At 40.5% G+C, this 15135-nt stretch overlaps 4 protein-coding genes across 5 annotated transcripts in view; 3 read left to right on the plus strand and 1 right to left on the minus strand.

Moving 5' to 3' along the window:
- Nucleotides 1-1785: 1785 nt before the first annotated feature.
- On the plus strand, nt 1786-5969 carry Dok (docking protein homolog). Its single transcript, XM_031991621.2, has 3 exons — nt 1786-2575; nt 2958-3131; nt 3217-5969. The coding sequence occupies exons 1-3, from the start codon at nt 2504-2506 to the stop codon at nt 4663-4665; spliced, it is 1695 nt and encodes a 564-aa protein (XP_031847481.1). The 5' UTR covers nt 1786-2503; the 3' UTR covers nt 4666-5969.
- Nucleotides 5970-6780: 811 nt separating this feature from the next.
- eca (transmembrane p24 trafficking protein eclair) lies at nt 6781-8167 on the minus strand. The gene is made up of 4 exons (XM_031991627.2): nt 7899-8167; nt 7587-7807; nt 7290-7436; nt 6781-7197 (listed from the first exon to the last, which is right to left on the minus strand). Exons 1-4 carry the CDS (start codon nt 8029-8031, stop codon nt 7048-7050), a joined length of 651 nt encoding a protein of 216 aa, XP_031847487.1. The 5' UTR covers nt 8032-8167; the 3' UTR covers nt 6781-7047.
- On the plus strand, nt 8155-9618 carry Ddrgk1 (DDRGK domain containing 1). The gene is made up of 2 exons (XM_031991622.2): nt 8155-8306; nt 8624-9618. The coding sequence occupies exons 1-2, from the start codon at nt 8222-8224 to the stop codon at nt 9409-9411; spliced, it is 873 nt and encodes a 290-aa protein (XP_031847482.1). The 5' UTR covers nt 8155-8221; the 3' UTR covers nt 9412-9618.
- Nucleotides 9619-11593: 1975 nt separating this feature from the next.
- rols (zinc-RING finger and ankyrin repeat domain-containing protein rolling pebbles) overlaps nt 11594-15135 on the plus strand; it is a 69254-nt gene continuing 65712 nt past the window's right edge. For both annotated transcript variants that reach the window (XM_031991616.2, XM_031991618.2), the window contains exons 1-2: nt 11594-11774; nt 11888-13760. The gene's annotated coding sequence lies outside the window, so the exon portion shown is untranslated. The remainder of the gene's footprint in view (nt 11775-11887; nt 13761-15135) is intronic.

Raw genomic sequence — 15135 nt, forward strand, 5'->3', positions numbered from 1 at the left:
CACTTCATTAGTTTCGCTGGGTAGGTTATTACAAACCTAACCGGGACGCAATCACGAGCCGAGCGCCGGCCAGGCCTAATGTAAACTGAATGCGCCGCGAATCGTAGGAAAGGTCAGCCATTTAATAACTTATTACGGAACGATCGAATCCCTGTGAAATTGGAGCAGGACACTGCTTGATCCGGTCACGCGTGTTTCTAAGCTGATCGTGATTTCTCGGTTGATCCGCGTGTTCTCGAACTTATGGGACCTCGATCGAGTCTCCGGGAAATTTAAGCTTGGAACCAAGCGATCCACCAGTGACTATCGGTTTCGATTGAACTGACGGGTTCGAGGAAGTGTCCATGAAATGTTTATTCGTATTTTCTAGTGAACAGTGTACTTGAATCTCATGGGTAAAATGATATGTTAAAGTTTTATTACATTGGAATTAATACGTGAGTCGATAGGCATGGTGTAGTGATAATGAAACAATAGAGAGCCTGTTTTCATTTCTCTTTTAATCCTTTTGCACTCCACAGGTGCCTCTCAGTCACCACTTGGGGCATCAAAATTGCAAAATTTCGTATTTGACATTAAGTCTTGAGTAATCTATCGATACGTGAAATGTGGAGATAAAATACCATTGTTCTCCTTATTTTGTGAATAAGGACGTTTTATATTGAATTTTTCAGTTTACAATTTTGTTGCGTTCAATCAAATGGCGACTGAGAGTCGCCCCTCGAGTGCAAAGGGTTACTTGAAAAAAATGTAATCTGTATCTCATAAAAATAAATTGAATATTTCCAGTGACAGATTTTTCGAGTGCAAAGGGTTAAACTGTGAACACCGCGAGCGATCAGATATTTTTTAATGGTATGCGCTGGGTATTTGGGTTAAACTTCGTTCTGTCGTGCTTACAATGGACTGCTTTCGATTGCTGCGTGTACAAGACATCGACGGTTAGCGTTACTGTCTGTCAACGCGCGAGACAATTGCATTGTTTCATATCGGCCGGTGGAACGCGGCGGTATACCACTTCCGTAAAGCAAAATCAGAGATAAGGCCGGTGGCGTCGGTTGCGTTATTACAACCTACGCGCTGCCGACGTCAATAAGAAAAATCAGCCGTTGCTTCTGCGATTACTTCTTCTTCTGCCATTGTTGCAGTAACACGCGGCTTTTCTTTTCTTTCGTCATCGAATCGATAATCTCTGCGTGAACTATCGACAGACGCAGCTACGCGTACTCGGTATTATCAATTTTTGAAGTCATCATGATTTCCTCGGGTATCGGATACGAAGAAATTTTGAATCGAAAATAATACTTTATTGATCATACAATGGGTTATTTTGTAAATTATATTTTTATCATCTTTCGTATTGTTAACCCTTTTCACTCCAAAGGTGCCTCTCAGTCAGCACTCGATTGGTGCATCAAAATTACAAAATTTCGTATTTGCAATACAATACCATTGTTCTTATTTTGTGAATAGATTCTTCGTTAAGTTAGTTTTAAAAAATGTCATCTATATCTCATAAAAATAAATTGAATATTTCTAGTGACAAATTTTTGGAGTGCAAAGGGTCAACGACTCTTAGAGAATCTATACACGTTAATCCTTTAACTATTATCTAAACTTGTATTTCCTATCTCGTAATTAAGTACAAATACATCTAACCATAATGCAACGCACAATTATTACGATCAAAATTCTCACGAGCCTCATCGCTCGGAATTTAATTAAACGTCAAACGAGATTCTGTGAAACTTCAAATTTGAAACCCAGTTTCGTAAACCTTGTAGTTCCGTCTGGTTCCGCAACTTCCGGTTCAACTGAACCGGAAGAACAGTAGGTGGCCCTCAGTTTCCGCCGGTGACCGCCGAGACGTCCGAACGAGATTTGAACGGTGCGCTCCGCGTTCGAACGTGCTAATCGCGTGTGTATAATTTCTGAGCGCAAGAAGAAACGGCGAACGATAACAAGTTAACGGAGCGAACGATGTCCGAGCCGTACGAGTTGAAATAACAAGAGGACCGAGTTATCTGTGCGGGAATAGTCGCCGCTGGTGCGTCCGTTCGTGACGATTCGGGTGACATCGTGCGGGACGGAGGACGTGCATGCCTCTATTACTCCGACAGTTGGCTCCGAATGTGTCCGGGAACCATGCAGAAACTGTACGCCTCGTGCACGTATACGCAGCGCGAGACACGTACACACAGGCCCGAACGATTTTTCCCCCGGAAATCTGGGCAACGTTAACTCGACGGCCACCCAAACATTTCGTGCAATGTCAAGCACCGTACAATATGATGGGCTGAACGTCTCCGGGAAAACTGACAGATACAACGCTTACGACCGTGCTGCACGCGAAACCAGCATAGGCGAACCAGTGAGAGGAATAGCACCGTCGGGAAAAAGTGGGAGTGAAAGTGGAAAAATTCCGTTTTTCGAAATTGCACGAGGCACAGGGCCGCGCACCTAGTGCAATACCACACGAGACTGCTGATGTTCCGCGAAAACGATGGAACCCGAGGAACCTTTGCTGCAAGGGATACTGCTGTTACCACCACAAGGAATGCTAGGCCAACTCAAGGTTGGTTTCGATTTCTGGGTAGACTTTAGAGTACGTGATTCTGGCGACCCGTTAGCGGGTGGATTGTTTCCGTGATACTCGTTTCTTTCCTGTTTTGTCTCTGTCGGCGAACACGAATGATCCAGGTCTCGTTATCAGTGATCGTCAACGAGAAATAACCTACAAAGCTGTACGATCATGTTACAGACATTTCAGGCTCGTATGAATTAGCGCTAATGGATCGAATGTGACACACGTCATTCTTGAATCATATTGGGATTTTCTTTGGAATTTTATTGATATGCTGTGCATTGTCTGATTATATTGTTCTGTTGTTAGGAGGGATTATTGTTCAGCTAAGCTGTCAAACATTCATGGACCGTGTAATGTTGTTGTGTTACAGAAAAGCTGGCATAAAAGGTTTTGTCAATTGTTTAGAACAAGTAATTATGGAATCAAGCGGGTGGAAATCTATGATAACCAAGAGGAGGCTGTCCTGCAATTGCATACACCGCGCATTATTACTTTGGACGCGTGTATCAAAATTGCACCAAGTAATCAATCTCATGTGTTTACCGTAAGTAGTGATGATATAACGTGTTATTTGAAGAAAGTGATGATATAACATGTTAGTATCCTTCTGTTGTATTTTATACGTATAGGTAGTAACTAAATCAGGAATCCACTATTTTGGATGTTATTCCGAATCAGATATGAGTCAGTGGATTACTGCATTTCAATTAGTAGCATTTAAAGACAGCGTATCTAATCAGACAATAGAGGAAAACAATGATCTTTATTGTACTAGTGGAGAAGGTGTATTCTCAGTCAGAATTGTAGAAACAGATGCATCCAAGCGATGCGGTTTAGAAAGTAGAAATTACACTCTTGTAGTGGCTACAGTTGATATTAAATTAATGGACGGGGATATAGTTCTGTTTACTTGGCCATACAGATATATTAGAAGATACGGCTATAAGGATGGAAAATTTATTTTTGAAGCGGGTAGGAAGTGTGAATCTGGAGAAGGATCATTTCGCATGGAACATAGTAGCCAACAAGAAATATTCAGATGCATGTATTCCAAGATGAGATCTATGAAAAAATTGTTAAACGAAGAAGGCAACTCAGCCATTGATTGCAATGATGCACAGTATCATGCAGCCTTATCTATGGAAGCGGGCTCTAGAGCAGCATTACCTCCTTCTCCAAATAGTTCTGCTAATTTAATTGACATTGACTTTTCGTCGCCGCAAAATTCCCAGAAACAAACGAACTCATCTTCCAACGTGGATACTAGTTCATCTATTAAACCTTCTGCTTCTCTTCTTAAATCTAAACCTGCGAAACCACCGAGAAAATATGCTTTCCAAGGTTTATTGGATAAGAAAAACGCAGATTCTGACTTATCAGATACATCTGGATGCGCAGAATACAAGACATTAAATCGAGATAATTCACCGGAATTATCACAAAAGACAATAGGAAGTTCTATATTGGATGACGACGAGAGACATCCATATGATTTAGTAGAAGTAAGAAACGATGCGTGGAAAACGCACGGAATTGATAATATACATCACACAGAGCGAGCAAATTCGATGCTACATAATGACAAAGGTAAAGAAAACGAGGACGATTCACAATATGAAGCTATGATGCCTGTTTTATCATCTCAAAACTCATCAAAAAGTAAGTCTAGTATTTCCGATAATCCAATAACTACATCGACGATTAATTTCACAAATGCATCGTGCAAATCTGTCGATGAATCTGACTACGATAAATTAGAACATTTTGGATCTGCAACTAAAATTAATCAAAAAGGTACATATAAGTTCGGGAATTTGAACAGTGCCTCTCAGAATTCGTATTCCAGTGCTTCTTTAAATAATTCTGCAGTAGATACCACTACTGCTTGGTCTAATTATGATATTGTGGAAGACATGTCTGCTGTTAGATTAGCAGATGATAGTCATCTTGGGTATGGTGTTATTAGAAAGAAATCAAACCATACTGAGCCTGGTTCTACCAGTAGTACAGTGGGTCCAAAGCATAAAGTCTTTAATAATAGTGAATATGCAATTGTGTCAAAACCAAAAAGGGTATAAGAGATCCAACATAACTTCTGTTTCATAAATATTTTATTCTTAACTCCCAAAATGATAAAAATAATACTAGTCTACAGTATGACTAGAATAAGTTCATTCCTACCGTTTTTTTTCTGTATAATGAAACAGTTGTGTTGATATTTTATAATCTTGTTATGTATATGCAGAAGTGGAAGAACATTCATTTCTGCACAAGTTAGTTTAAGAGATACTAGTCTTTTTAATCATTGTCAGTTGTCTAAGAATAGGTAATTACATAAGAGACAAAATAGATTTACATATTTTTATAATTAAGGCTAAATTAATTGATACAATATTTCAGAAAATTCAGCATTAATTTTTTAAAATATAAAACTGACTGATTGCAATAAAGATATATAGAGGCCTTATATCGTAAAATTTAATTAAAAAAGACAAGTTAAGTTTTATTAAATTCTTGCAAAGTTTCAGAATTAAATTTGCATGTTATTTCAATATTTGGTGTACTTAGAGATATTTAATTATTGTTAGTCTCACATTACCATTAGTTCTATATTATAGTGCTATAGCAACTTCAGTTAATGTTGTGCCTTATTGAGACGTTTAAAATCTATGATAACATAAAGTCTTCAAGATACAGAGTTTATATATACACAATAAATGAAAAACAATAAGTCATTCCTTGTATTTCTAGTACATATATTTTATATACTTATGTACTATATCTACATACTTATAAATGATTTAACAATGTAATATGTTATTAAGTGAAACAATTTTATAAAAATGTATTATATATATATATACACACATGCATACTTGATAGTTATTTATATACCAAGCATTCATACTTTGTCAATTAGAACTTGCCATATACAGTAACTTCTACACAGTGTGCCAAGGTCTGCCATTCAAATTTTATTGATATTACAACTTATAATAGTACTAAGTCATCTGCACAGAAAGTTACATTGCATAAAGAGGCAAGTTGCATAAAATTTTTATATGATCTGAGAACTATTCAAGAATATATATTTTTTACCAAATTGTACATATTAGTAGTATTCTTTACATTTAACACGACTAAAAAGAAGTTTGAAGTATGCATATTATATAGATGGAACACTGTTTGTTCTAATATTTTCGAATTTAAAGGATCAAAAACAAATTAAGTCTTTCGATATTGATCAAACTTCCGATATTATTTTTTACGTATATACGGATAAGTTACACGTAATATAAGAATTATAAATAGTATACAATAAATTTCAAGACATTTACATCAGCTTAATACATTTTTCTTATCAGCCCTTTGAGATTCCACTTTTTTCCTTATGAATCTCCATTTCGACTTTTTCTTCTTCGATTAATTTTTCTCTGTTCTTATTATGTTCCAATAACTTAATTTCTTCTTTGGCAAGAACTTCGATATAACCGTCGACATCGTTCATAACTTTTCTAACAGTCTCTCCTTTTGCAGCCAAAATTTTTTCTAAATTTTTGTACTTTCGTAGTTCCGGGAACCATCCTAGATTATCAGCGATTAAATGATTATTTTTGCATCCGTCGCATCGGACTATAACCACCCCTTTCTCATATGCAACTTTCGAAATGGTTTTACTACTTCTGTATGAACACCGTTTACATGTAAACATCAACTTTAACTTTCCTTCAAGCTTTCCGAGTTGCTGTTTATTAGATACGTTTGCATCATTCTCTTGCGATGATTTACAAAAATTCGTTTGTGTTAGAGCACAAATGTTTCTCGTAGAATTTACACTGATATTATTTTTAAAAATCAATAGTGTCTCATGTAAATTTATAGGCGCTTTCGCAAAAATTAACCTCGTTCCCAATCGAGATACGTGACGGAACGAAGACATAATCTTCTTTAATGGATCTCCCTTTTATATTCAATGTTTAGTTATTTTTTTACTACTGTTTAATAATTGATAATGTTGTATCAACAATTGTGTCACTACTAAGAATATTTTTCTGTTAAGTATGACACTCACGTGGACGATTATAAGGAGGAAATGTCTAAAGGCAAATTCACATGTATCTCAACGCCATTTTGTTTGATCTCGCATTACATAACCTTAAAATTAAAAACAAAGAGGTCAAAATAAAAGACAATTTTGTTGAAAATTACAGTAGTTTTATTTCTATGAAAAATCACATTGTAAACCATTATTATTAATGTAAAGGATCAATTGCTTTGAGTAACATTCATTAATGAATATGTGTGAACACGCCCAAAAGACCAAATTATTCTTGGAAACAGACCATTAGTTTATGTTTACGATTTTCGTCTTTCCTTCTCTAATAAATTAAAACAGATTTCCCGCAATGACAAAGAAAACTTTACAATGCCTAATATTCTAGAAAGAACTGAATTTTATTTTATACTAATTTCTTTGCTTCAAAGAAGTTCTTCAAATGTTTCATTTGCCATGTACCCATTCCTAATAGAACTACAAACTGTGTGAGAGACCACCAAAATACACGTCTGTGAGTACTCTCAGAGGTTTGTCTAAAACGTTCCTCGCGATACTGAAACAAAGATACCAAGATAATTCAAATTTAAAAGGAAGTCTATACATTATAAATATTACATAATATCATATTATAAAACAATCAATTACCCTTTGATAGTTTTGTTCCTTTGTAATCTGCTCTACTTGATCAAGAAGTTGACGCAGTCTAAGTTGTAATTCAGTGAACTTCTCAACTTGTGCTGAATTATTATATATAATGGCACGTTGACCTTCTTCAATGTCCAAATGTACTCTCTAAATATTCATACAAACACGATATATCAGATGATTATTATAATAAATATAAAATAATTCAAAGGCAAACATATTTGATAATGATGTGGAGACAATTATAACTTCTATAACATAAATGTTATTCCTTAAATATAAATTATGTACACGTACCAGCTGAGTACCACTGAACCAAGCCGTACTATTGGAATATAAGCAAATGACATGTTCCCCGGGTGTATGAGAGGTGAAAGAAATTCGTCCCTCTGAACTGTATACTCTTGAAAGGATCATTTTATCATCGGGATCGCTGACTTCCACGTGCATCCCCATTCCGGGACTGCTGGGCATAAACCCGCCGGTTCGGGGATCGTATATTTCAACCCTATAATACACTACAAAGAAAAATAGAATCAAAGAACTTAGTACGATTAACGATTGCGACATATTTATCGAATAATATTCATTTATATATTTTGTATATACCTAAAACTGTCGTTTCATCTGGAATCTCCTCGATGAAACACTTTCTCTCCGTCTCACCGATATGAAAATAAAGTCCTGTGCCATATTCAAGTATACACAAAAAAACAAGCAATATACCACCGTGCTTTAACATGTTTTGTTTGTATGCAGTGCTTTCGATAGCACAGCGAAACTTAAATTACAAACGAAATTATATGAGAGACAGTACACAGCACACGTCACCTACGAAAACAATCGGTGAAGTTCACGTGAGCGGCGCCACTGAGGTTCATCGATATATACCTCCTTGATAATGTGTAACTTTTGAAAAAATAAAAAAAAAAATGGACGTCACCCTGTTAGCTTTTTTGGCAGTTGTAATTCTACTTTTGATTATAATTTGTACAGTATATCTGGGTCGAAGATCCGGTACGTTCTTCACCTGTTAATCACATTTTATTTCATATTTTCCTGTAACAGAATCTTTCTCCGTTATAACTGAACGCGTTCCTAACCTTTCAGCTTTATTTAGAGGCATATGATGCTTTTTCATCAAATTAATATCCGTTTGCCACTGACAGAAATTATTATAACTTGTTACTTATGTCATTCGAAGCTGTAATTTTGAAACATATGTTACATTTACTAAATTTAATTTTTCCATCTACTTATTCACAGTAATGTCTTGTAAAAATTAGAAGAAAAAATATTAATTTGAAACATTTATTGTTTTGAATGCACTATAGTTGCAAAGAAGAAGCCGACCAATGCGCAAGCTGTTCAAGAAAGACCTATAAGGAGAGCAGCAGGTCAAAGAAATGCCAGACGCCGTATACAAGCCACTGTAACACATCAGCCCCAAGAAGATGAAGATGCATCAGGGAATGAAGCAAATGATGAAGCTGATGAGAAACCAGACCTATCTGATCAGAAGATGGGAGCAAAGAAGCGAGCTAAATTAGCTGCTAAAGCACAAAAGAAGGTAGAAAGAGAAGCAGCAGAAAGGGATAGAGGGGAACGTAGGAAGAGGGAACAGCTGCTTCAAGAACAGAGGGATAAACAATCTGAAAAGGAACGTGAAGAGGAATTAAAACAGGAAGAAGCTGAAAGGAAAGCCAGAGAGGAAAAGGAGAAGAAAGAATATGAAGAATATCTGAGGATGAAAGAAGCTTTTAGCGTAGAAGAAGAGGGTTACGATCAGGAAGAGAAAGAAGATGAGGAAAATCTATTAGAACAATTTTTACAATACATTAAGGACAATAAAGTAGTAGTCCTAGATGATTTGGCTGCAATCTTTAATATGAAGGCTTCATGCGTGGTCGAAAGGATTCAGGAGTTACAAGCAACTGGGAGCTTAACAGGAGTAATCGACGACAGAGGGAAATTCATTTTTATCTCTCCAGAAGAGTTTGAAGCAGTAGCGAAATTTGTAAAACAACGTGGCAGAGTAAGCATTTCAGAACTTGCAGAGAATTCAAATCGTTTGATAAACCTAATACCAGAGAACAAAGTCAGCATGGTGGAAGCAAGATAAAGATCTCTATCCGAGTTGTAAAATAATTATGTTGCAATAAATCCGTATATTATTATAAGTGTGATACAAGTATCCATCCAATGTAATATATACATAGATAAACAGAAATATTATATCTAAAATTTTATATAAAAACTGTAGACTTTATTAGATTTTATTTAATTGTAAATCAATATGTTTTTTATAATATAATATCAATCCACGTTACACATTGTTGCATTACTACATAATGGAATCTTCCATCGAAAAAGAGAAGGGGTTCGTAAGGATCGCCACAGAAACTACTCGAACCCGAAGATCCGATCGCTCTGAAATGCCCTGACTTATTCGATCACAGTCAACAGTTGAACAAATATTTACACCGAAAGCACCGTGAACATTTCAACAACAAAAATAAGTCAATGGACAAAATTCGGTTCCCAGACAAGCCCTTTTCGTCTAAAAATGTTCCGTTTGCCACAGAGCAACACCTGATGACACCTGTGCACGATGTTGCATCAGATTCTAGTTTTCCGTTGATAGTATGCCACACGATTTATTTTTTATTTGCGTCGGGATGCATAATTTATATCGTTGGGCAGGGCACTCGGCGCTTACGTCCGCGACATTACGCGAAGTAGCTTCTGTGAAGCAACAAAAAAACAAAAAGAAAAAAGAGCAACAATTATTCTTGCAATCGAGATCCGTTGGGAACTCGGAAATCGTCGGCGGCGTTGAAAAGATTGATGCGCCGTTGATTTACGTTGAGGCCGAGGCGAGGCCCTTTACGACCATTAGGTGTCCCATTCCTCACACTAAAGTTAGTTCAGCAGTCGCGAGGACTCCTAAAATTTTCCTTCGACCGGGAACAAACGCGCAGTTTGTTTTAGGTCGAATGATAATAGTTCTGGTCCTCCCGATTGCCACGGAACGCAGAGAATTATAGCCTTCACGCTATATTCGATGCTTATTTGTTCCCCTCTTTCCCTGATGAAATTCATCTACGTCTTCCTGCGATCCGAAAGACAACACACCTATCTATTATCAGGGCGCACCGCCTTATTTGGAACATCTAAACCGGCTAGCAGTTCGCAACACCTCAGGAAAATTTCATGTATGAATTTTCTCGGGTTGACTAAGGAGTCACCTTCATTAATTCATGTATATCGTTAACGACTCTATTTTCACGATGAAATAAACAAGTTCATCGGCGACCGATTTTCCGGAAGTCACGTTTTTCCTAGAACATAGACGCGAACGTCACGTGCGAACGTTTCGTTAACCGGCCTCCTTCACTTAGAATTTCCTACGACCGCTGGAAGATCACTTCGAAGTTCTGGCCCGACGTCACACCGAAGGTTCGCTTCGATCAAGTCACGTTTTCGAATCACTGATCCCATTAAAAATTCCGCCGACTGATCAGAGGAATTGCGATCGGTCCCCACTCGATATCCCGCGAAGAAGGGGACACCCGGTGTGCTATGTAAGAGCGACGGCACCGCCTGGGAACCTGCAGTCTTCCTGAAGAGTTCGCGCGACGTTCGTTTGCTAAGTTTCGTTCCGCCATTTCGAGCAGCCAGTTCACGATCAAGGGATCACAGGTCAAGACCGGAAGTCCAGATTACGCGGATATCCTGGGGAGTGTTTCGTGCTGATCACCAAGATCTATGTGTCGATGAGGTGCAAGGTCCTAGACTGCCAAGGCAATTCTCCAACATTTTTGCCCAGTGTCAGGTAAGCTGGAAAACCTAAAGAAAACCCGGTTTTCATTCGTCCATTCGCGCGTTGATTGGTCTAAGGAGACAAGTGTTGACGATGAATCTTCGAAAGTCGCTTTTGAACGATTCCGCTACGATCTTCGGAGCATGCAGACCTCCGATGACGTTAGCGCAGCGATCAAAGATGGACGTTGATTATCTTGAAACCTGTTTTTTCTTCTGCAATCGTGGATGCCTTTGACGGATTTCGATCTCGATTGCTTCCCAGCGATTCCACGGTCGAATCTCAGTATTTTCTATTCATTTTAATACGCAGACTCGCTAAAAACCTCCGGACTCGCAAAGGCAGTCGACGCGGTAACGCTGCGAACCGATTAGAACTGTTGGTTCTGGTCCATTTGCATCACGTGCCTTAGAGTGAGTATCTCTCCTGCGCAAGCTGGAAGAACGATGCCTCGTAGTAACAAAGAAACTGTCGATTTCAGGGAATCGAAGTACTGAGTCTTCGTTGGCGGTGTCTCATTTCATTAACACGCTAACACGAAGAGTCCCGGAATTCGTCTTCATTCATCTCAACTACTAAACAAAGGGAAAGACAAAGAGAATCAAGATGGTTTACACTAACATCGCCGCCTCGCCGATAAAGTCAGCCTATTCGGATGCCAGGTAAACTTGAACATTTAAGGAACCGCGTTACGTCTTTGTTCTACAAATTTCTGTTCTTATTCGAGACGAAAATGCAAGAAAGTAATTATTTTTCTCAATTTCTTGCCACGCAGGAAGGAGAAGGGCCCGCAAGCGTCGTCCGTCTATCGCCCGCAAACGCTGCAGCCAACCAAGAACGACAAGTACGGTGCTTGGGGTCCAGTCTACAAGGACAAGAAGAACTTCGTCGACATGCACATTTGTTAACATCGAACAATCATCCTCTCTCGCCCACAGCTAATGGCTCCAGTCGCTTTGATTTGAAAAACTCCCCGGTGATCCAGAAACGACTGAAATAGGGTCGTGACGTAACCTGTAGCCACTTAAATCATTTTGTAATGTGTTAATAAAACTATACACCGCCACGATAATTACGCTCCTTCAAGTTCTCGATTGTTCTCGGAGTCTCGTCGCTACGAATAGATTCCGATCTCTTTTTTAATCGATGTCTCTTTTCATTTGTATGAAATTGATATTTTGTAGAGAACGATGGTTTCTTATAAGCTGGTACTTTGTTGAAATTGATATTATGATAGCGGAATATGTTTTTAACGATTTCCGTTTGAAACGGGAGGAATGTGGAGCCGCGAGCAAACGGGACACATGCCGAAAAAAGTGCATCGAGGGCTAGTTCCGGCGGATACGACGAAGACAAAGAACACGGAAAAAATAGCCGACGGTATTCCCTAGAGCCGACTGGATGTCTGAGGCAACGCGCGGCGGAATGGAACACGCCGTACCGTGTCGATTTTTACCTCGTCGAATGCCGTGCCAACTGATTCCATAAACAGATCCTGTATATTTTCCTATGATACACCTCGTACATTTCTCTACAGGAGATTCGATAACCGCGACGCATTCCTCAGACGCTTAAGTAGATACTTCCGCCCTGGTCAGACACGTCGGAAATCGAACGCGCGGCGAAAACTGTTGACACACCGACTTCGAACGCTATAGAATAATTCAAACGAAAATATTCAATTCCGTCACGATGTTCACGGCAAGTAAAATTAACGATTTAATTATTTCCTAGCGCAAAGGACACAAAGCAAATTTACTTCATACGAACGTTATCCTAGTAGCAAACAATCGATAACCAACAAGAACACGAGCATTCCATTCATTACAATACTCATCTACTTCGAAGACGAACCACTGAAAATATCTGCGACGAGTATCATTTTTACCGAACAAATCCTCGCCGCAAGTTCCACTCGCAAACGGGGTTAAATTCAGCGAACAATGGATCGATCAAAAGTAAACTACACCGAGCGCGCTAAAAAAAACAGAAGAAAGAAGAAACAGTCGCGTTCGAGAATTGACGGTGTGCTCGAGACACGAGCGAAAATTTCCCGGATGCCCCGCTCTCGGAAAAGCCGTGAAGAACTTCCATCGAAATCCCGACAGCGGTTTCCACCCCGGCCCCGGGAGAAAATGGTAGGGGAAAGCCCTGTATAGCGGCGGCGGGGTGGGGAAAGCGACGAGGGAGCGCTGTGAAGGCAAAGGAGAGAAGAAAAAGAAAAGAGGAGAAGGTTCCTGGACAAACGGGAGCTTCGCGAGCTCGGGGAGGACGAGCGCAACGTGGTGCAGTCGTTGAAAGCGCGTCGACTGGTTCGGGTCTTCCTCTGAATGGAGGGTCGGGGGAGGTGGCAGCGCACGAACCGGACGATCCACGTCTAACGCCGCGTCCGCCTACCCTCTGAGCGACGTTTATTTATTTATTTATAATAATCGAGGAGCGCGGCGCGCCGTTGCGCCTCGCCTGGAACCGGACACCCGACGGACGGCAGGATTTTTTTCTATTTCCGCGCGGATTTGTGCGTCGCGGCGCGAGCCGAGGACGAAGGGAAGAGGAGAAAGAAGGAAAAGTGTCGTTGCTCCGTGGAACGCGAGATACCCCGACGAGTCGACGTCCCGACGCTGCTATTTCGAGGCTGAAACACACCGGTAAGCTTTTGTCAGATCGCCCCGCGGCGGGCCGCTCTCTTTTCGCCGGCGAATTTCAAGTGCATGACTCGCGAGTTTCTTCGTCTACTATGGACAGAAAATCTGGAGTCCGTTTTTCGAGATTCCTAACAGTCTGCCTCTGTACGCACTAAAGAGAATTTAGCACCTCGATGGAAGCGGACGGGTTTTTATCCGAGAAAAATGCTCACCTCCCGGTGCCCGACGATCGTTCTTGTTTTATTCTTCGATCGGCTCGCCGTTTTGCGTTAGAAAGTTGTCAGCACAAGCTGAAGACCATTAATTTGATCCCGGCGCACTGTCCGAGAGCCGATTCAGCTTGAAACGGAACGTTCACTTTTAGGAATCGTTATAAATACCGCGTATAATTTATGCTGATTAGCGTCTGGCTAGAAAGCCACGTGTTTCCGTAATGCAATTTCAATTCTTCGAGCGGCGATATTGCGCGATGAGTATTTAGGTAAACGATTGGCCGGCCGTTACTCGGCACGAGGGTTAAATTGGTGCGCGCCTCGCCGGGCCGAGGGGTAGATCCTTCTACGCGGCGCAATCTAATTGAATAGAGAGATTAACTTTAATTTAAACGTCCCTAAACGTCATCGTACTCGGCCGAACGGTTGCCGGGCTTTACGAAACGGCCGACGTTTTTATGGACCCCGCGGTCGCGATCGGCTAATTGCTCAAAGTGGCCATCGTAAACGATTTTTTCCACATCGCCGGTAAGAGCCACGCTCGGCAATAAACTGTCTACTTTATCCCCTAACTAACTCAAGCCTCGGATTGCGTAAAATGGCGCGCGGGACACCGAATCCGCGCCGATATCCGCAATCCGGTTTTTATCGTCGCCGTGTATCGGTCCGAAGGAAATCCGCCTTCGATCAGCTGACCGTTCCCATCGTCGAACGGTTCTACTTAGTTATTACCGATGTCACTGATATCCTTCTCGCGTGTCCGTCTAATTGCTGTCGGTCGATTTCGAATAAAAATCGCGGAAACGAGGAAGATCCGACAGCTCGTCCTTCTGGCTCTCCTTATCGTTGGAGGTATCGATTGATCGATCGAGGTCCTCGGCTGCGGACCGGAAATAGAGCTTCCTCCTCGCGGAGGATGATCTTCGGCGTGGAACAACGTCCCTTCGGCTCCGGCGCTCCGAAGGGCGTCCGTCACGTCTAAATCCCGACGGTTCTCTCTCTCCCGTCCCTTTTCCTTCCCTGTCGATGGTAAATGCTCGTTGCATCCGTAGGTGCCACGCATTCGGCACCGCTATTTTTGTCGGCTGCCAACAGTTGCTAGTAGACACCCTCTTGCGAGCAGCCGGAGACGGGACAGACGTGCGCGCGCGCGCGTCGCAGTCACG

Source organism: Nomia melanderi, chromosome 13 (genome assembly GCF_051020985.1).
Source record: "Nomia melanderi isolate GNS246 chromosome 13, iyNomMela1, whole genome shotgun sequence".
Classification (NCBI taxonomy): Eukaryota; Metazoa; Arthropoda; class Insecta; order Hymenoptera; family Halictidae; genus Nomia; species Nomia melanderi.